Source organism: Gossypium hirsutum, chromosome A08 (genome assembly GCF_007990345.1).
Source record: "Gossypium hirsutum isolate 1008001.06 chromosome A08, Gossypium_hirsutum_v2.1, whole genome shotgun sequence".
In the NCBI taxonomy this organism is placed as follows: domain Eukaryota; kingdom Viridiplantae; phylum Streptophyta; class Magnoliopsida; order Malvales; family Malvaceae; genus Gossypium; species Gossypium hirsutum.
In genome coordinates, this window is record NC_053431.1 from 3137326 (window position 1) to 3157954 (window position 20629).

General features: G+C 31.9%; 2 protein-coding genes and 1 long non-coding RNA gene across 4 annotated transcripts; 2 read left to right on the forward strand and 1 right to left on the reverse strand.

Moving 5' to 3' along the window:
* The first annotated feature begins 1331 nt into the window (after positions 1-1331).
* Positions 1332-2414, forward strand: LOC107926194 (uncharacterized). Its single transcript, XR_001692164.2, has 2 exons — positions 1332-1834; positions 2102-2414. It is a non-coding gene; the product is annotated as an uncharacterized lncRNA (long non-coding RNA).
* A 6705-nt stretch (positions 2415-9119) lies between these two features.
* On the reverse strand, positions 9120-12459 carry LOC107926182 (heat shock cognate protein 80). Its single transcript, XM_016856976.2, has 3 exons — positions 12080-12459; positions 11212-11353; positions 9120-11108 (listed from the first exon to the last, which is right to left on the reverse strand). The coding sequence occupies exons 1-3, from the start codon at positions 12200-12202 to the stop codon at positions 9274-9276; spliced, it is 2100 nt and encodes a 699-aa protein (XP_016712465.2). The 5' UTR covers positions 12203-12459; the 3' UTR covers positions 9120-9273.
* Positions 12460-17113: 4654 nt separating this feature from the next.
* Positions 17114-20269, forward strand: LOC107926183 (subtilisin-like protease SBT5.4). 2 transcript variants are annotated; one of them, XM_016856977.2, is made up of 8 exons: positions 17114-17198; positions 17311-17420; positions 17499-17596; positions 17704-17868; positions 17950-18694; positions 18789-19149; positions 19228-19441; positions 19526-20269. In XM_016856977.2, the coding sequence occupies exons 1-8, from the start codon at positions 17115-17117 to the stop codon at positions 20065-20067; spliced, it is 2319 nt and encodes a 772-aa protein (XP_016712466.1). In that variant the 5' UTR covers position 17114; the 3' UTR covers positions 20068-20269. The 2 variants fall into 2 exon arrangements, with proteins under 2 accessions (XP_016712466.1, XP_040931555.1); XM_041075621.1 differs by having other exon boundaries at positions 17740-17868.
* Positions 20270-20629: the final 360 nt, after the last annotated feature.

Here is a 20629-nt window from a genome sequence, read left to right on the forward strand (position 1 = left end):
TAAAACATTTGGATAACTTGAATTGGATATTGAGATTCTCTCGCTTAGAAGGAATAAAATATTACGTCCAGCACGATTGGATACAATATTTTGAACCCTCGACACAAGATCATCTCAGGATTTCCAAAACACATGCACTTAAAACTTTTAAAAAGGATATTTGGCTATTCGGCCCAAACGATAAATCGAAACCCAGCGCGATTGGGAACGATTTATCGAATTTCCAAATACGAAACATTGCCTCATTTTAATTCAAGAAAACATGGATGAAATGTCAAAAGGATATTCCGTATCTTAGTCAAATGAAAAAAATGAAACCCAACACGATTGGGCACGATCTCTCGAACTTCCAAACACGAAATATTGCCTTGTTTTAGTTTAAGAAAACATGGATGAAATTTCAAAAAAGGATATTCCATATTGTAGTCGAATGAAAAAAACGAAACCCAGCACGATTGAGCACGATCTCTCAAAACTCCCCAAATACGAAATATTGCCTCGTTTTAGTTTAAGAAAACGTGGATGAAATTTCAAAAAAAAAGGATTTCCATATTTTACTCGAAGGAAAAAAAAGAAACCCAGCACGATTGAGCACGATCTCTCAAACTCCCCAAATACGAAATATTTCCTTATATTGAGAGGGTTCTCTTGAAACACGAGTGGTTATAAAAGCGGTGGAGCATATTTATACGATTTATTTGAAAATAGAAAAAAAATTAAATAAACAATTTGAAACAAACAATAAATATCATAGCTCACCGTTCATCGACTATAGTACAAAGGTACAAATATAAAAATTAAAATGCATAAAAACAACAATAAGCAAACAGGTAATATATAAATATTAATGCATAAATATAAAATTTAATATAAATGAATTTCAAAAGAAATATTATGAGCTGAAATTTAACATAAATGTTGTACAAAACAATTTACAACTAAAATTAGTAAAAATGTGACATTAAAATGTACATAAAAATTGCAACGTATGCTCAGGCCAAATTTTAAAACAAATAATATACATACCAGACAGTATAAATAAACTATTAGTACCAGTATAAATCTATATAGTATAAAATCAATAATCATAAAAAATATTTGTTAACAACTTATAATGCACATAAAGTAGAAACTTAATGAGTATAAAATATAAAAATAATGAATCATAGTGTTTTTTTTAAATATATATATGTAGTAAAATAAGATTTTTAGAAGAAATAAATTGTATATAAAAAAATTTAAAATAAACAAATTACAAAATAAAATAATTTTTTTAAAAATGTAAAATATTAAAATAGATAAATAAAAAAAAGAGTAAAAGAATTTTAAAAAAACTAAGAAAGAACTCCATTGAAACAAAAACAAAATTCAGAGAATAGTTTAAAACAAATCGAATTATTAAAATAAAATCCAGGACTTGAACTAGATAAGCACTAACAAGCAAGAACTAAAAATGCAAATTCCCCAAGTCCCAACACACTGCATCTAAACGCGGACTAAACTGGAATGACACGCAAATTCTAGGGATGAATTTAAAGAATCCAAGAAAGCATAAGCAAGGCCCAATTGATCACTAGCGCGAAGGGGGGGATTCAATGCGAAAATTTCCCATTTTGGGTCAAACATGTGAGCCCCTGTTTTAACCGTATGTAAAAGCTAAAAAAAAGAAACCCCCCAAAACAACAGCCTTGCAGATTATTTTCAAGAAAATTCAAAACCCTTTTTTAGACTCACCCTCTGCTAGGGTTTCGTCTCTGTTTTGAGATGCCGCTCACGAGGGTCATCGGTGCTTCTGCGCCTCCACCTCTGACGCCGAACCACGGGGTAAGGCCAGGTAAGCTTTTCTTCCCCGATTTTGATGTAAAAACAGTTTGCAAGGAAAAGAAAGCAAGAAAAATAAAAAAAAAGGAAGAAATGCGAAATGGAAAAGAATAAAAAAACAACCTTCTAGGCCTTCAATCTGATTTTTTTATTGATATCAATTACTCTTGTACGTTTTGCTATTGTGTATGTCCAAAAATCGGGAAAAAAAAGATCCCTTTACACTTGATCCAATTTGGCTTTTATAGCCGACTTTTCAACCTCTTTTGCTTGTTTGCAGGTACGTGCTAGGTGTGGACTCTAACGTGGAGGTAGAGTGGTGCACGACGCGGAGAGTCGCATGACCGTGCGGTGCCTGGGGACTGCCTCGATTGCAAATGATGGCTCCTAGAGTTTTTTGCAATCTGTTTGTGTTTTGGGCCGTTTGGGCCATGTTTGTAAATGGGTACTTAGGTTTAGGTCTGCTCTTGTTGGGTCTTAGTTTCTAGTGGTTTGGGCTGGGTAAAAATTGAGTCCAACAATGTCATTTCATTTTCATTTCAAACACTTTAGCATATTGGCACATCTATTCATTCAACTTACCATTTCTTCCATGTTTAACTTTTAGCATATCAAATGTCATGTTCAAGTTTAAAATCATCAATTAAACCACATTAAGCATTAGCTATTTCATACATCATCTAGTACATACCAATTTTTCAACAACTCAATATTTGCCACAAATATCAAACGTACCAAATGATCAACATAGTGACCATTTACTTAACATCTAATCCCTATAAACATGTCATGATCCCAAAACTCAAAATGATCAAAAAGCTATCAAATTAAGGATAGTGTGAGCTTTGAGGCAATCCGACTTGATGTTTTCCACAAAGTATTGATCTACAAGGGAAAGGAAAAACAACGAGGTAAGCATATAAAATGCCTAGTAAGTTCATATGAAATTTACATTACTTACCTTAACAATTCAACAAGCTAGATTATTAAACACATTGGCATTTAATTGGCTTTCCTTAACATACTTTGATGCAACTAATACACATAAACATATACAACCAAATAGGTTAGTTAATTTACATACCAAGATCATTAAGTAAGTAATCATATACTGCAACTCAATTTGAAAGCATATGCAATCCAATCTATGCTCAAACCATTTTAATATTTCCATTTCCATTAGGTTAAAGTTTCATCTGAAGGAACTATAGTAAAATGAACTCAAATACATGGGAATATTTTGCTCACACAACCTGACATTTTATCGAAAATGCTTACACAAGCTGGCATCGTATCGAGGTTACCAGTCCAAGCTAAACAAACGATACATATAACTTGAGAATCTGTAACAAATGCTAGATCTCGTATCATCATGTAAATCCCTGATCAATTACGTGTATAATCCTAATGACATGTCATACGTATCTTAATCTTTTACTAAGTTCACAAGGGTACTATTTTCATCTACATATCATTAACAAAACTTGTACTAGTTTACATATTTCATACAAGTGCTATAAACATTCAACATTCACATTGATACTCCGTACCTATTTGTAATAACCAATATTTTCATAGTTTTCAATTCAGTCCATGTGAACTCAAATATGCTAATTTCACCAATTTCACTTAAATATAAACACGCAATTGAAACAATACAATTCAAAAAATAATTTAATAATTTTCATATGAACTTACCTGGAAAAACAATAAATAAACGAGTCTTTGAGGACTAATCGACAATTTTTACTTTTCCTCAATTTCTCTGGTTTGGTTCAATTTTCGATCTATATAATTATTTAATTCAATTAATCAATATAAATTTTTTTATATCATCTCATAATATGTATGAACTAGTTTAAATTCTATCTTTTCGAATGCCCATAAAATTTTAAATTTTATTCAATTTAGTCCCTAAAATCGAAATAACAATAACTTTCAATTTTGAGCTTCGATTTTAGAGCTGCTCTCAATCACATCCTTCTAGACCCTCTATTATCTATTAGTACAAAAATTTCATATCAAATATTCAATTTATACATTTTAGTCATTTTTGACAAAATTAACAATCAAACTTTACAATCTGGTCTGTTTTACATATTTAAGTTTAAAATTTATCAATTTAACATCAAATTATTTAAGAAATCATCAATTGGAACTTTAAAAAACTTCAACAATTTTACAAATTGGTACATGGGCTAGCTAAATCAAGCTCTCATGACCACAAAAACATAAAAATTACACGAAAAGAACTTAATTGAGCATACCTAATAGTTGCTGAAACTTTGAAGCTTTTGAAACCCTATTTCTCCTTTTTAATTTGGTGAAGAAGACGGTGCAGAAAAAAAAATGATTTGTTTTTCTTTTAATTTTTGCTTATATACCTTTAATTAACTTGATTAATCATAATTAATTAATAAAAACTTAATTAATTAAACCTTAAGTGTAATCAACTAAAGTTAGTGGGTTTTAAATACATCCACCACTATTTGAAGTAATTAAAATGGTTTAATTACCTTTTTGATCTTTTAGCTATTTAAAAATCTATAGTGATAAGATTTTTATAATTTAGTCCTTGTACCCTAATTAACTATACATTTCTATATTAACATTGTAAGTATTAAATATTAATATTTATGGACTTAGACTATGGAAATGGAGTTGTGAAATCATAGTTTCTGGCACTACTAAAAATTGGGTTGTTACATAGTTTCTTCCGGCTTCCACGTAGCCTCTTAAGTACTGTGATGATGTCATAATACTTTCACTAGTGCCACATGTTTGTTTCTTAAATATTTTATTTCTCGAGCTAGAATCTTTACCGATTCTTCACTAAACATCAAATCAGGATATTTCATCAGGAGATAACACATAGGATGGATAGGATCTATATCTTCATAACATCGATACGTGGAAGACGTTATGAATCTTGTCTAATTACAGAGGTAAAACTAGTTGATATGCTATAGGTCCAATTTTTCCAAGAATATTATGCGACCCAATAAACCTCGGATTGAGTTTTTCTTTTCTGTCAAAATGCAAAACTTTCAAAATACTTTATCACCAATCTAAAATTCAATGTCTTTTCTTTTCAAGTAATATAAAACTTTTTTCTATCGAAATCAACTTTCAAATAGTCTCAACTAATCTAGATATTTTCTTTTATTTCTTATATCAAATCAATTCCTGTTAACTTTCTTTCACTCAACTCTAACCAGCATAGAGGAGTTCTGCATTTATGACCATATAAAACCTCGTAAGATGTCATTTTAATGCTCGAATGATAACTATTGTTGTAAGTAAGCTTAGCTAACGGTAGGAAGCTTTTCCAGCTACCTTCAGATTTAATCACACAACATCGTAACATATCTTTGAGTTGAGTCATTTGTTCTGATTGTCCGTCAGTCTGAGGATGAGACGCTATACTGAAATTCAGTTTCATACTAAGGGCTTCATGTAGCTTACCCCAAAATCTGGAGGTAAATCTTGAGTCTCGGTCTGAAATGATAGGCAATGGCACATCGTATAATCTGACAATATCTGATATATAAATTTTAGCTAACTTCTCATAGTAACCATTACTATCTTCCTAAATAAAAATGTTAATTACTAACAAATAGTAATTAAATCATTTGTCATGGACAAATGACTCGTGGCAATGTTACTTTTCAATTTATCATGTAATGCCGATGAAAGGATATCATTTACCATATTTGGGCTATGAATTCCACTATTGTAAGTGGTGTTATGTCATGCAGAAGTTGTGTACTTAACGTACCAACTTTTGGCTCTATTACCAATTTGAACTTGGGTTTTTAATATCTATGCAAAGAAGGGTAGAAGGTTTTTGGAAGAACCCTTTAGGAAAACACTAGACAAGAACATCCCTAGATTGTCAAGTGTTGAACTTGTTTCCTTAGTTGAAGAATCTTCACTTGTAGCTACTTCTTCGTTGAAATATGTTCCTCTGAACGTTGTTGCCTCCACCCCTTTGAATAGCCTTTAAGGTACTAGCCTGTAAATGAGCTTGAAGGTTATAGAAATCGCACCTTCCCTCAAGTGGCAAAGACATATGTCCCTCTACTCATATATTTTTAGTCTACCTTTTATTTTCTTACTTGTGTGTTGGTTTTTTTTATAACGAATGAGAGAAAAAACTTGGAGCAAAAAATTTAATTGTTGGAGGGGGAATTGGAAGTTTTAAAGAATAAGTGTTTGAATGAGGATAGTCGCCCGAAAAGAGACCAATTACATTATGTGTAACACCCTAATTTTGGCTCAGAAGTCCAGTTGGATCCAAAGCCTAATAGTGGTTGTTAGCACGAACTAGTTCAATCAAGCATTCAATTTAGTCTCGGAATTAAAAATTCAAAGAAGTCCATGATGCATAACAATACTAAAAATCTAAATTTTATCATTTCATCTTAATTTTCTGAAACAATTCATTTTAGGCTTAATTCACAAATTAGCCCTTGAAGAATACCTATTTTTCCATTTTGATACCTAAATTTTTTTGCCCTAATTTGTTACCAAAGGTATCAATTTCCTCTATTTTTGGTCCATTTGTAATAGAAATTAAAAAAAAAACTGTTAAGCAACTTTGGCCAATGAAAAAATGTCACATGGCAATTAATTTTATTTAAAATAAATTATTAAATTTAAATTTAAAAATAAAAAATAAAAAATTATAATATGAAAAAATACTTTTGACTTTGACTAACCATTGACCAATATTGACCAACATTGACTGGCAACATAGCTCATTTAGAACATGCAATGTGTCCCTTTTTTTTTAATTTTTTTTACTATTATATATATTATATTGATTAAGAATGTAAAAAAAATCATATATAATATATACTTTTTAAAAACTTAGAAATATTTTTAAAAAAAATTTTAAAATATATAATTTAAAATTTTAAAGTCACAATAATATATAAAAATTAAAAAAAGGTATTTAAATTTTTTTTAGAATTTTATAATTATATAATTATATATTTTAGAATTTCATAAAAAATAATTTAATTTTTTTAAAATTTTTAAAATAATTTTTACATTTTTTTACACTTTTAGTAGTAATATTATTAATTTCAACTAATTTCTTTTCAGTTATCCTATTTTTTATTAATTTTATTTTATAAAAAATTATAATTTATATGTCTCTTTTCTCTTTTTTTATTTTTTTATAATTTTAATATATTTAATTCCATTTTTTATATTTTTAATGTGTATATGCATTTAGTAAAAGAAAATATTTATTTTTACATAAAAATGTACATGGCGCTTTTGTGATTAGTTATAAGAATTTTTTTAATCATTTATCAGGAAATGAACTAAAAAATATAAGGGAGACATATACAAAATTGGGGATTTGAGTGTATTTTAGATATCAAATTAGAAAAAAATTAGGTACCAAAATAAAAAAAATGAGAATACTTTATAAGTGAAATCGTGAATTAAACCTTTATTTTACTAATATTATATGAATAGTTTGAAAATTTTTCACTAAACTTATCTCATATCAACATGAATTCAATACTAAAATTTTTAGGGTGTTGCATTATGTTATTAAGAGCAAGGATAAAGACACTGACAAATCTAGAGGGGGCTGGCATAGGCCCGACTCTCCTTAAAATATAAAATTATTATTTAAGTTCTTAAATTTTTTAAAATTAAAATTTCATACTGCTTTCTAGCTTCGTCCTTGGACAAAGAGTTGGCACTGTTGGAGAGAGAGACAAAGCATTGTCTGAGGAGCTGAAGAGGGTAATGAAGGAGCTACCTGTTGAGACAGCAGAGAATGAAGATCTACTCAAGCAGATAATCAACACCAGACAATGCCACCGCGAATGGACGCTTCTGGAAATGCAGCTAAAGTATGGGCCATTAGATTTCCTCATGAGTTGTTGCATTCCGTGTTAGAACCCTTCTTAAAAAGAGTGAAGCTTCGTGCTACTGTTGCTGCTCCACTTGAGAATAATGAGAGACTACGAAGGAAGCTACTCTAGATGCTACCCTAGGCTTTGAATAGAATGTTATAATTAGTCAAGCGACTACTTCTGTTGTCGAGGATGACTGAACTTTTATATTGTTTTTATGAACCATTGGATTTGTTTTTTTGTGTTTGTTGTTTATGATCTAGGTTCAAAGTTGTTTGGATCAGTGGCGATCAGGCTAGGTTGCTTAGCAGAAGAATCCATGAAGGATTCCCAGAAACGACATCAATTCTTGACATCGTTTTTGTGATATTGGTCAAGGTAGGTTGAAGGTGCGCTATTGGTGATCTGTAACACAAAATCAAAGGGTGCAAGAGTCAAGCACCCTCTGCTTAAGACAACAAAGTATAACGGAAGAAGGATCAAAGGATGCAGGGTTTAAGGAAGAGATTGTTTTGCGTACCTGATCAACATGGTGAAAATGCATATTTATAGGCTTTGTGCCTAGAGCTGCTCGGGTTGGTACCTCGATTTCAGTTGGTTGTGCTTGGGCATTTTTTTCGCATATTCAAGGTCATTAGCTTCCTACCTTATTTCGTTTTAACTCTTCACGGTCCTTGATTGTGAAAGCTTTTGAGCTTTGCACAAGAAGGTCCCTTATGAAGCATTTCAAACCTGTTCCTATTATATTATGAGCTTAAAACCTTTTTATGCGTTTTTGGTGATTGATTAGCCTACTCATTGATTAAACCATTATACTTGTCTGGGCTTGAGCCTGTGTTTATTGTCTTTAGGTCTAGTACATTGAATTTTGTGTATTAAAACTGTTATTTTGGATTTATCCAAAATCAAAATGGTATTGGATTTAGATGTGTTGAATGAGTTGAGATAAGGCTATTCAAACCGAAAAAGGAAGATTAACACAATTGTGAGTCGGCGTGGCTATGCGTGTCGACGGTGCTTACATTGCATGCTTGATTAATTTCCTCGGCACCTACGGCTCATTGTCGACGGTATTTCCTACTTGGTGATTCGCAGAAGTTCCTGCAGCCGTGACCTCCATTATTCACATTTTTGTTTGTGGAAATCAACAGAAAATACACCTACTGCTGCTGCTGCATACAATACTGGATATCTGAACAAGGCTTTGCACCATTCAATATTAAAAAAAGAAAAAAAAGGAAGCGTTCATCACAGTATACCATCAGATCATGTGGAAGTTAATTTCCAACTTACACATTTTTAATTCAAGTAAAGACCTGATGAAGCAATGTCTAAAAACCATTTAAAGAAAACAAATGGCAACAGCAACCATTCTAAGCAAGCACCAAAGATAAGGCACCGATAAAAAATGTATAAATATACCAGAAACAGAACAGCAATTATCATTAAGAACTTTCTCCATAATCACTAACAAAACCTCCCAAAAAGGCACCAAACAAAATATTAAACCTAAGGATACCTTCAATAATAATTAAAAAAAACTAGTAAAAAGTTCCAATAAGAAGAGTGGTGCTTAGTCAACTTCTTCCATCTTGCTGCCTTCAGCATCAGCATCCTCCAATAGGGGCATATCAGCATCAGCTTCAGCTTCACCTGCATCCTCGTCAATGCTCAAGCCGAGTTTCAGCATCCTGTGGATTCTATTGCCAAAGGTGTTAGGGTCATCAAGGCTGAAGCCAGAGGTGAGGAGAGCAGTCTCGAAGAGAAGGAGAACAAGGTCCTTCACAGATTTGTCATTCTTGTCTGCATCGGCTCTCTTTCTCAGCTCTTCCATGATGGGGTTCTCCGGGTTGATCTCCATCGTCTTCTTGCTTGACATGTAACCAGCCATGCTGTTATCCCTCAAAGCCTGGGCCTTCATGATTCTCTCCATGTTTGCAGTCCAACCATACTCGCCAGTCACTAAACAACAAGGTGAGTCAACCACACGATCAGAAACCACAACCTTTTCAACCTTGTCACCCAGCACATCCTTGATGACCTTGCAAAGACCCTCAAACTTTTCCTTCAAAGCTTCCTGCTTCTTCTTCTCATCCTCACTCTCATCAAGTTTAAGACCTTCCTTGGTAGCTGACACAAGCTTTTTGCCCTCAAATTCCTTGAGCTGTCCCACAGCATACTCATCAATAGCATCAACCATGTAAAGGACCTCATAACCCTTCTTCTTCAGCTTCTCAAGGAAGGGAGAGTTCTCAACGGCCTTTTTACTCTCCCCAGTGATGTAGTAGATATCATTCTGACCCTCCTTCATTCTGGTGACATAGTCCTTCAAGCTGGTCATCTCATCACCACTCTTGGTGGAGTGGTAGCGGAGCAATTCGGCAATTTTAGTCCTGTTCTGAGAATCCTCATGGATACCAAGCTTGAGGTTCTTCGAGAATGCCTCATAAAACTTGTTGTAATCTTCCTTGTTCTCTGCTATTTCAGAGAAGAGCTCAATGCACTTCTTTACCAAGTTCTTGCGGATAACCTTCAAGATCTTGTTTTGCTGCAACATTTCTCTTGAGATGTTCAAAGGAAGGTCCTCTGAGTCGACAATACCCTTAACAAAGCTGAGGAATTCAGGAATCAACTCCTCACAGTTGTCCATGATAAAGACACGTCTCACATAGAGCTTAATGTTGTTGGGCTTCTTCCTTGTGTCAAAGAGATCAAAAGGAGCCCTCTTGGGGACAAAGAGGACAGCCTTGAACTCAAGTTGCCCCTCAACTGAGAAGTGCTTGACAGCCAAATGCTCTTCCCAGTCATTTGTAAGGCTCTTGTAGAAAGCAGCATATTCCTCTTTGGTAATCTCCTCAGGCTTCCTCATCCAGATGGGCTTCTGTTTGTTCACCAAAGACCACTCATGCGACACCTCCTTAATCTTCTTCTTTTTCTTTTCTTCCTTCTCTTTCTCCTCATCAACATCCTCAACTTTCCCTTCTTCGTCCTTCTTATCCTCCTCATCTTCATCATCAGAAATCTCCTTCTCAGTGGTCTTCTCAATCCAAAGGGAAATCGGGTAGCTAATAAATTCAGAATGCTTCTTAATCAAATCCTTCAAACGTCGCTCCTCAAGGTACTCAAGCTGATCCTCTTTCAAAAACAGAGTTATCTTTGTACCCCTACCAAGGTTCTCCCCGGAAGTATCCCTGGTAACAGTGAATGAACCACCAGCTTGGGACTCCCACACATATTGTTCATCATCATTATGCTTTGTGGTTACAATAACCTTCTCAGCAACCAAGTATGCTGAGTAGAAACCAACACCAAATTGACCAATCATACTAACGTCAGCACCAGCAGCCAGTGCTTCCATAAACTCCTTAGTACCAGATCTTGCGATTGTACCAAGATTATTCACCAAATCTAAACAACAAAAATATATAAATGCATTAGATTCCCATTTTACATGAAACTCCACAACTAAATGCACAATAGTTGATACTCCAATACACAAGAACACACTTACCAGCCTTAGTCATGCCAACACCACTGTCAATGATGGACAGTGTGTTGTTAGTCTTGTCTGGAATAATGTGGATGAAGAGCTCAGGTTGAGCATCGAGCTTGCTCTTGTCTGTTAAGCTCTCAAATCTGATCTTATCCAAAGCCTACAGCGAACAAGTATAAGATTATAAGAACTACTAGCATTATTTTATGCACATTAGATTTACGAGATCATTTTTATTCACTAATCATCCATACCAATAAAGAGCACAAATTCAAACCAACTTTTAAGTCTAAAAAATCAGTCATTTGAACAACAAATGAACATAGCGTATCATGTATTGACTAAACAAGCTACCAGGAACAGGTTTAACATTATTTTAATTACTAATCATACCTAAAGGCCCCTTAATTTGCAGTATGTTAAACAAAATTAGATTCACGAGATCATCTTCACTCACTTTTTTACAACTCACAAACACCAATAAAGAGCACAATTTGAAACTAACAACATGAAGCTTTTATAAAAGATTAGAAAATTTTCACTCTCGACTAACTTTTATGCATACAAAATCACTCACTTTTATCCGTAATGATAAAAATACATCAAATGTCAAATCTAAATTTTTTTTACTGAGTAATAAAAGCCATATGCAAATCAAATTGAATAACCAATGAACAGATATCCAGTATTAAACGTCAGAATAACCCTAAACAAAACCTATAGCTTCCATCATGAAGAATAAACAAACAAAAAAAATCCATCATCATCAAATCACGAAATATCAGATTCATTTAAAAAAGCATTCAAAAGGAAATTAAAAACAAAAACAAAAACTCAATATTTCTCAGTTTTTAAAAACGGAAAATACCATAAAAAGGAAACTTACATCGGATGCGTTGCTGATGAGCTCACGAAGAAAGATCTCTTTGTTGCTGTAGAAAGTGTTGATGATCAAGCTAAGAAGCTGATTGATCTCAGCTTGGAAAGCAAATGTCTCTGTATCCGCCATTAATGAATAACCTCTAAACTCCCGATCTAAAATACGCTTAGCAAAATGAGAATCTCGAAAGCTTTCGAGGTTAGAATTTGAAGAGAGAAGAAAAAGATCAAAGTGAGGCACTGCTCTGAGCTTGCACTTAAAGAGAGTTAATATATGAAACTTAATTAGGGTTTCTAGATCCTTCCATTGCCGCTCTTCTTTATATTAAAAATATATTTATTAGAAAAATATCAATAATTGAAGCTGAAAAATAAATACTATCAACCAACCAACCCGAGAACCAACCCGAGATATATATATTTGGAGGTGGAAATTAAATTATAATTTTTTATAGTAAAAATATAATTTATTATTTTAGTAATTTATATTTTTATAATTTTTAAATAATTAAATTAATTTTCATATTTTTAGTGGCTTAAAGAATAATTTTATTTTTATTGATTTAGAATTTAAAAAATTTTAAAGACCTTAGATAAAAGAATTTTTATTTTAAGGGAGGTTGGGCCCTACTATTAGAGAGTATTTTTTTAATAATTTTATTATAGACTATTTTTTTAACAATTTTATTATAGGTTTAGTCATATTTGTTTTTTTTGTGCCATAATACGTAGAATTACATATAATTTCTTCCCAACTTATAAATGAGAAAATAATGAGTTTCAACACTGTCGAATCTACATCTTCCTACATTAGCAACAATACCCATACAAATCGAAACAAGATTCAATCGGCTACTATTAGATAGGAATTGATATGATGAAAAATACATGTAAAAAAATATGAAATAATTTTTTTCAATTAAAATATTATTAATAAAGATTTAATTCGAAATTTTATTACTAATAAAGTTTATGATAATATATTAAATACATGAATATTATTGGTATTTAATAAAGGTAAATTTGGGAATTATCACTACATTCTCAAAAAATAAATAGTGAATCAATCGTGATAATACAACTTTTCAAATATTTTAATTCATACTTTCTAATGTCTACCAAACGTTGCAAAAAAAATCTTGTTGAAATTATAACATTAAAAAGTACCAAGCGCTACCTTAATGAATCACATTAAGTCATTGCAGGCTCGGCCCTAAAGGTTGTTTGATAGTGCAGTCGTCTAAGGCCAAAGACTAAAAAGGGTCCAAAAAAATATTCTTTTAGCTTTTAATATGAAAAATAATTCAAACTAAAATAAATTAATTAAGTGTCTAGTACTTTCATTTTTTTTTACCATAAATACTTCATCTCTTAGGGTCTCAACAAATTTTCAGTTTTTATTATATTACATTTTGTAATTTTTCCTAAAGTGAACTCAATTTATTGCTTTGTCTAGGGCCCAAAATGTCAAGAACGGGTCTAAATCACTGTATCATTAAATAAAACACCATTTGAAAACTTGTAAATTAAAACTGTTGAGTTTACTTCAATGAGATTAAAATTAATTAAACTTATGGTTTTTTCATTTCTTACATAAAAAAAATAAAAAAAAAACTTCTTTAAAATCCTAAGAAAAACTTGTAAAGCTATTATTTTCTTATCTACTTCCTATTTCTCTATAATAAAATTATAATTTTTTTTAGGATTTTAAAGAAGATTTTTTTTCTTGTAGGAGATGAGAGGATTTTTTTACTAAAATAGGACAATAAAATAAAATAATACAAAGCAAAAATTATGTACCAAAATGGTACGTTTGGGTGGTGCCGCCTATGACAGAGGCGTGATCACCCATGTCAAATCAAAATTCTATTTAAAAATTTAAAAACAAAAAAAAACAAAAAGCTAAAAAAAAAACAAAAGCTAGCAGATCGAGGGGGTGCCAGAGGCGGCACCGGTTATGCCTTTGGCAGAGGCGGCACCTTGATGGGACGGCTCATGCAGCAACTCATTTGTTGTTTTGTGTTAGGGACCATTATAAGATCCCCATGTTTCAGCAGCAGAAGCAAGAAGCAGAAAGGAGAAGAAGAAGAATGAGAAAGAAAAAAAAAGAGAAGAGAAGAAGAAGGTCCCCAACTCAAAAAAAACAAACGAGGTGCCGCCTCTGCCAGAGGCACAACCGGTGCCGTCTTTGGCACCCCGTCGATCTATCAGCTTTTGATTTTTTTTTGTCACTTTTTTTTTAGCTTTTTGTTTTTTTTTAAATTTTTATACAGATTTTTTTATTTGACATGAGTGGTCACGCCTCTCCCATAGGCGGCACCACCCCAAATATACCATTTTAGTACTTAATTTTTACTTTGTATTATTTTGATATTTTTTATTTTTTGTCCTATTTTAGTAAAAAACCCGAGATGAGAACATAAAAAAATTAATCAATTTTAATTATATTCAAATAAACTTAATAGTATTCATTAATAAATTTTCATTTTTTTACCTTTTTACTTATTAATGAAATGGTTTGACGTGATACAATGATGATGTATGAGATTTATATAATATGTACAAAATTAAATAAAATTTAATTTAAATTATAAATAAAAAAATTTAAATAGGTAAATACATTGAATTAAAAATATTAAACTCTAAATATTTTTTTAAAATTTTGATTTTTAATTGTTTAAATTTAAACACTTTAATCATATAAAATTAAATAAAAGATGAAAATATCATTACATCATAATTAAAAATAATTTATGTTATTTTGTTAAGAAAATAATAAATAAATTTTTATATTGTTTTTTTAAGTAAATTACCTATATAACCTTTTTAATATATCATGTTTATTTTTAAAAATTAATTATTTGATAAATTCTCAATCGAGTTGGTGTTCAATTAATCTATTATATTAAACTCAATAAAAAATTTTAAATAATAACTAGATTATGATACACCTCGTTATTTGCGTGAAAATGTTTTTATAACAAATTTATAAAAATAAATGAGGTAAAAACTAAGTACAACTTTAGCTAATATAATAAAGTTGAAGATGTGGAAATCATAATATTTTGGGTTTAAATCTCATCATATACATATATATGTATGTATTTTTTTTAGATTTTATATAAAATATATAAAAAAACAAAAGTATCTTCAAAATATATTTTTTAAATATATCTTCAAAGTATTTTTTGTTGATTTGTAAAAACAAAGAGGTTTTTTTTTATAATTTCACAAATGAATTGAAACTCAGTTAATAAGTGGCATTAACTCGATAAATTGATAAATAATGGTATAGAGATGGACATATATGTATAAAAAAATAGTAATTGTCGATAAAGTAATCAAAATGTAAACGATTTTTAATGTTTTTAAAATAATAATTGATAAATTATTAAAAATTGCAAATAATTTTCTAATTGAATTTATTAAAATTTATTAGCACGATGCATACAAGTTCCAATTCATATAAAACATCATATCCTTATACATGTATAAACAAAAGCTTTTGTTATAAAAAATACGATTTAACTACTAACTAGAGGCATTTAATTATTAGTTCTGCTGAATCACTTTATACACATAAACATATTTGCGACATTTATACCCACCGACAATTTAACATATAATAATCATTGAAAGCTTGAGAAATGAACTTACAAACATTAGCAATAATTGTCCTAGTTGCATAATTTAATTTTTTTGTTCTTACTTTAATTATTAAACAAGTAATCACGAAAACGACAGGTTGCACATTCATAACTCAAATGTGACTATCTTGTAGATGCATCTATCAAAATCATATCAAAACATCCACTTGTTGGATAAGCGGGTTCATAGTTCTTTAAAAAATGGTACAAATTCAATTTTAACTTTTGTTAGTGATGTTTTTAATAACTCGTATTCTTTGAGAACAAGCAACAATTAAAAATATTTAAAATTAAGTATATTCAAGTTCTTTAATAAATTTCTATGTAAATTTTTATGTTGCCGTATCATTATTGATTGAGATGATATAATCAATCATGCTAACTAATTAGTATATTTGGACTCGTAAATTTGCAATTTATTATGCACGTGATTCAATAATACTAAAGTAAACTTTCAGTTTACAATTGGACGTGATTTAACCATACAAACAAATATACTAATATTGTATTGAAGAAAACACCAAGTTAATAAGTTGTGCGAGATTAAAATATAAAATCATAGCCTAAAACCACATGGATTTTCGATTAAAAAACAATAATGAAAGCAATTAGTGGTGCGAGATTTAATCTTTTTGTAGGCAGTGATTTTTTTATTACATATTATGAAATAAATAATAAAAAGAGTAAAATAACAAGAAAAATAAGAGAGCGAAAGAGAACGTATTTATTCAAAATTAAAATCCGTTGGAAAGATAATCATAATAATATCACTTAATCTAAACGGTGAGATATAAAGTTATGACAATATAAACGGTGATATATCAAATTATGTAGAAAGTTAAAGTATAAAGATTAAATATCAAATTAAAGACTTGAAATTGCAATTTAAACATTTTTATATATTCTAAAAAAGTAGAGGGATTAGGTTTGAAATTTATCCTTTATGTTAATAATATAATAAAAATAAAAGCCTTGGACGCTTCTCCATAAGTCAATCGTAACTCAAGCTACAAAATTTCGATTCACTTGAATTCAAAATTCGTTGGAAAGCTAATATTGTTTGAATCAATTTCAAGGACGAAATTGGAAAGTTCCCTAAATCATTGTAGATTGTTTCAAAGATTTGATTTGGAGATACACAAATTATGAAATTATACTAATTAATTTTAAAACCAATTAGGAAACTATAATCTTTAAATAAAATCAATTCCCCTAAAATATTGGCTTCCAAAATGGAAGAATTTCCATTTCCCACCCTTCATCAATGGGTGAAATCAAGCAAATTATTTCCAAAAAAAAAACCATGCACACAAAGAGCATTTAGCACCACATCACAAGCAACACACACATATATATATAAACAAACCAAAACATATAATATCAAAGACCAAAGCAATGATGCATACAATTCTTTCTTCATTGCTTTTATCATTCGTTGTTTTCTCTTTGTCGCAGTCTCCTACTTTTGCTATAAAAAAGGTGGGAAAAATCTTCATCTCTTTTAATATCCCAATGCAAATTCTTGGTTTATTTTTAAATTTGTATAAATTCTTTTTTTTTAAATTTATTTTTGTTGTTGTTCTTGTTGCAGTCTTATATAGTGTACTTAGGAGGACATACTCACGGTCTAAATCCGACAACTGCCGATCTAGAGTACGCCACGAATTCTCACTATGAATTGTTGGCTTCATCTGTAGGAAGGTATAGTTAAAAACAATCTGTAAATTTTAATTTAATGTATTTTTGTAATTCAATTTCAATATAGTTCTTGTTTTGCAGTACTGAATTAGCTAGAGAGAAAATATTTTACTCGTACACTCGAAACATCAATGGCTTTGCTGCTATCTTGGACGACAAGGAAGCTGCAGATATTGCAAGTAATATATATATATATGCATATGTATTTGTGTATGCATACATCATTGAACTCTGCGTATGTTTTTTCTGATGCATGTATGTATGTTTGGTCTATGATTAAAAACAGAACATCCTAATGTCGTGTCGGTTTTCTTGAACAAAGGACGAAAATTGCATACAACACATTCATGGGATTTTCTCAGATTAGAGAGGGATGGTTTGGTCCCTGTTGATTCACTTTGGAACAGATCGAATTTTGGTGCCGATGTAATTATTGGAAACCTTGATACAGGCAGGTTATATATTTGGTTTTGCTGGCATGTTTTTTTGATATGTTTTTTTTGTTGTAATGTAATGGTTTTTTTTGGTGAAGGTGTTTGGCCGGAATCGAAGAGTTTTAGTGATGAAGGGTATGGACCCATCCCATCAAGGTGGCGAGGATCGTGTTCCCGTGATGTTGGTGGAGTTGTTTGCAATAGGAAGTTGATTGGAGCGAAGTTCTTCAACAAAGGTTATTTGGCTTTCATTGGTGTTGCACTCAATAACACGTTCAAGACTGTACGAGACCACGAGGGACACGGTTCACACACCCTCTCAACAGCCGGTGGCAACTTTGTTCCCGGAGCTAGTATATTTGGTCACGCTAATGGAACTGCGAAAGGAGGATCCCCTAGAGCACGTGTTGCAGCTTACAAAGTATGCTGGCCACCTCTCGTAGGTGGCAATGAGTGTTTTGATGCAGACATCATCGCTGCTTTTGATGCTGCAATAAGTGATGGTGTTGACGTGCTTTCTGTGTCGTTGGGTGGTAATCCATCTGAATTTTTTGAAGATGGGATCTCGATTGGAGCTTTTCATGCCGTTAAGAAAGACATTTCTGTTGTTTCATCAGCTGGAAATTCCGGACCAGATCCAGGAACTGTATCAAATGTGTCACCGTGGATGTTCACTGTTGGTGCTAGCACACTCGATAGGGAGTTCGTAAGTTATGTCCAACTAGGCAACAACAAGCAACTCAAGGGAGCAAGTTTGTCTTCCGTAGCAATGTCATCCCGGACTTTCTATCCGTTGATCAGCGGTGACAAGGCCAAAGCAGCCGATGCATTAGCAGAAGACGCGTATGAGTCACTCTCCATTTGATTTTCATAATCCTACATCATTAAAATATAAATGAGTTGCATTGGTTCACTTGGACATGTGTGTCTTTTGCAGCATCCTATGTCAGCCCGAAACAATTGATCCCAAAAAAGCTAAAGGGAAAATTTTAGTATGTGTTCGAGGAATCAGCGGGAGAACAGGCAAGGGAAAACAAGCTCTTCTTGCAGGTGCAGTCGGGATGATACTTGTAAACGACAGGAAAAGCGGAAATGAAGTCATAGCAGACCCTCACTTGCTCCCTGCCACACACATAAATTTCACTGACGGTAATACTTTGTTTGCATATATCAACTCTACCAGGAACCCCACAGCATATATTACTCCTGTGGAGACAAAATTTGGTTTAAAGCCTGCGCCGGTTATGGCTGCTTTCTCTTCTAGGGGACCTAGTTTAATCGAGCCATCGATCCTCAAGGTAAGTTTTCAATGGCTGAATCATTGACCCTTCAGATTAGTATATAATGTTTCTAATTTGTTCGAATATCTGTCTCAGCCTGATATAACTGCACCAGGAGTGAGTGTCCTTGCTGCTTTCACTGAATTAGTTGGTCCGACTGAAGATGAATCCGATAAACGTAGGACGCCGTTCTGTTTACAATCCGGAACTTCAATGTCATGTCCTCATGTTTCCGGTATTGTTGGTCTCCTCAAGAGCCTACATCCTGATTGGAGTCCAGCAGCTATAAGATCCGCAATCATGACCACTGGTATATACATATAAACTCTTTTAAAAATCTTCTTCCAAACTGATTTGTCGTCCTAACTTGTTTTTCTCCAATACCATTTCGCAGCAAGAATAAGAGATGACACTGGGAATCCAATGCTAGATTCGAGCAACAAGAGAGCAACCCCATTTGCTTACGGCTCAGGACATGTTAGACCGAACCGTGCAATGGATCCCGGTCTTGTTTACGACCTAACAGTTAACGATTACTTGAACTTCTTGTGTGCCCGTGGCTACAACCAAAGCCTTTTAAGTCTATTTTCGGACAAGCCGTATGCATGTCCGAAGTCATATGGTGTAATGGACTTAAACTATCCTTCCATTTCGGTTTCTCAACTCAATGGCTCAATGACGGTTAGCAGGACAGTTAAGAACGTTGGTTCAGCAAGGTCAACATATAAAGCACGTGTTAGATCGCCAGCTGGAGTTACTGTTTCGGTTAAACCATCGACATTAAAGTTCGAGAAGATCGGTGAAGTGAAGAAATTTGAATTAAAATTCGTGTTGAATAAGAGCAACGCAAAATCTGAGGATTATGTTTTCGGGGAGTTGCTTTGGTCTGATGGTAGTCACTATGTGAGGAGTCCTATAGTGGTGAAGCATAAGTAAAGTTTTTTTCTGTTTATTTTTAGGGTTGGAGGATGAAATTGAACATTTTTATTATTGGCATTCCATTCTTTGGAAAATAAATTAAAATATGTACTCTAGATGAAAATTCAATGCTTTTAAGGAAGTTAATATATTAAAAAATCCTAAACCTGATACACTTTATTCAGATAAGTCCTTAAATAGCAGAAAATTTATTCAGATATATCAAACTTCTTTTAATATATTGGCAGAAAAATAAATTAAGATCTTCCTCGTAAAATAACTTTAAGAATTTTTTTTTTTGCTTTTTACTCTTTTTATTTAATATTTTAAATTTTTATACTTTGTGATGACAATAGGGATTAGTGTGACAAATTTTTGCCAGCCTCGATTCCAACTCAATACTCTACCACCATGCCCTGATCTTAAGCTTAAAAAAATTGTAACCTACCCCAAACTCGAACTTGAAAATTAATTGTATATCTGACCCTGATTTAATTTGAGTTCAAAATTTTTTATTTGAAATTGTGATTAATTAAATTAAAAAATATATAAAAAAACTATGCTTGGGATGATTAAGTAA

What these genes read in the sequence shown, in the direction of transcription:
- LOC107926182 (XM_016856976.2), bottom strand. Translation starts at nt 12,202, where the DNA reads ATGGCGGATACAGAGACATTTGCTTTCCAAGCTGAGATCAATCAGCTT. An exon ending in TCATCAGCAACGCATCCGAT is followed by an intron (nt 11,354 to 12,079) that starts GTAAGTTTCCTT and finishes TGTTCGCTGTAG; the next exon opens with GCTTTGGATAAGATCAGATT. An exon ending in TGTTGGCATGACTAAGGCTG is followed by an intron (nt 11,109 to 11,211) that starts GTAAGTGTGTTC and finishes TTTGTTGTTTAG; the next exon opens with ATTTGGTGAATAATCTTGGT.
- LOC107926183 (XM_016856977.2), top strand. Translation starts at nt 17,115, where the DNA reads ATGATGCATACAATTCTTTCTTCATTGCTTTTATCATTCGTTGTTTTC. An exon ending in TTGGCTTCATCTGTAGGAAG is followed by an intron (nt 17,421 to 17,498) that starts GTATAGTTAAAA and finishes CTTGTTTTGCAG; the next exon opens with TACTGAATTAGCTAGAGAGA. An exon ending in GGAAGCTGCAGATATTGCAA is followed by an intron (nt 17,597 to 17,703) that starts GTAATATATATA and finishes GATTAAAAACAG; the next exon opens with AACATCCTAATGTCGTGTCG.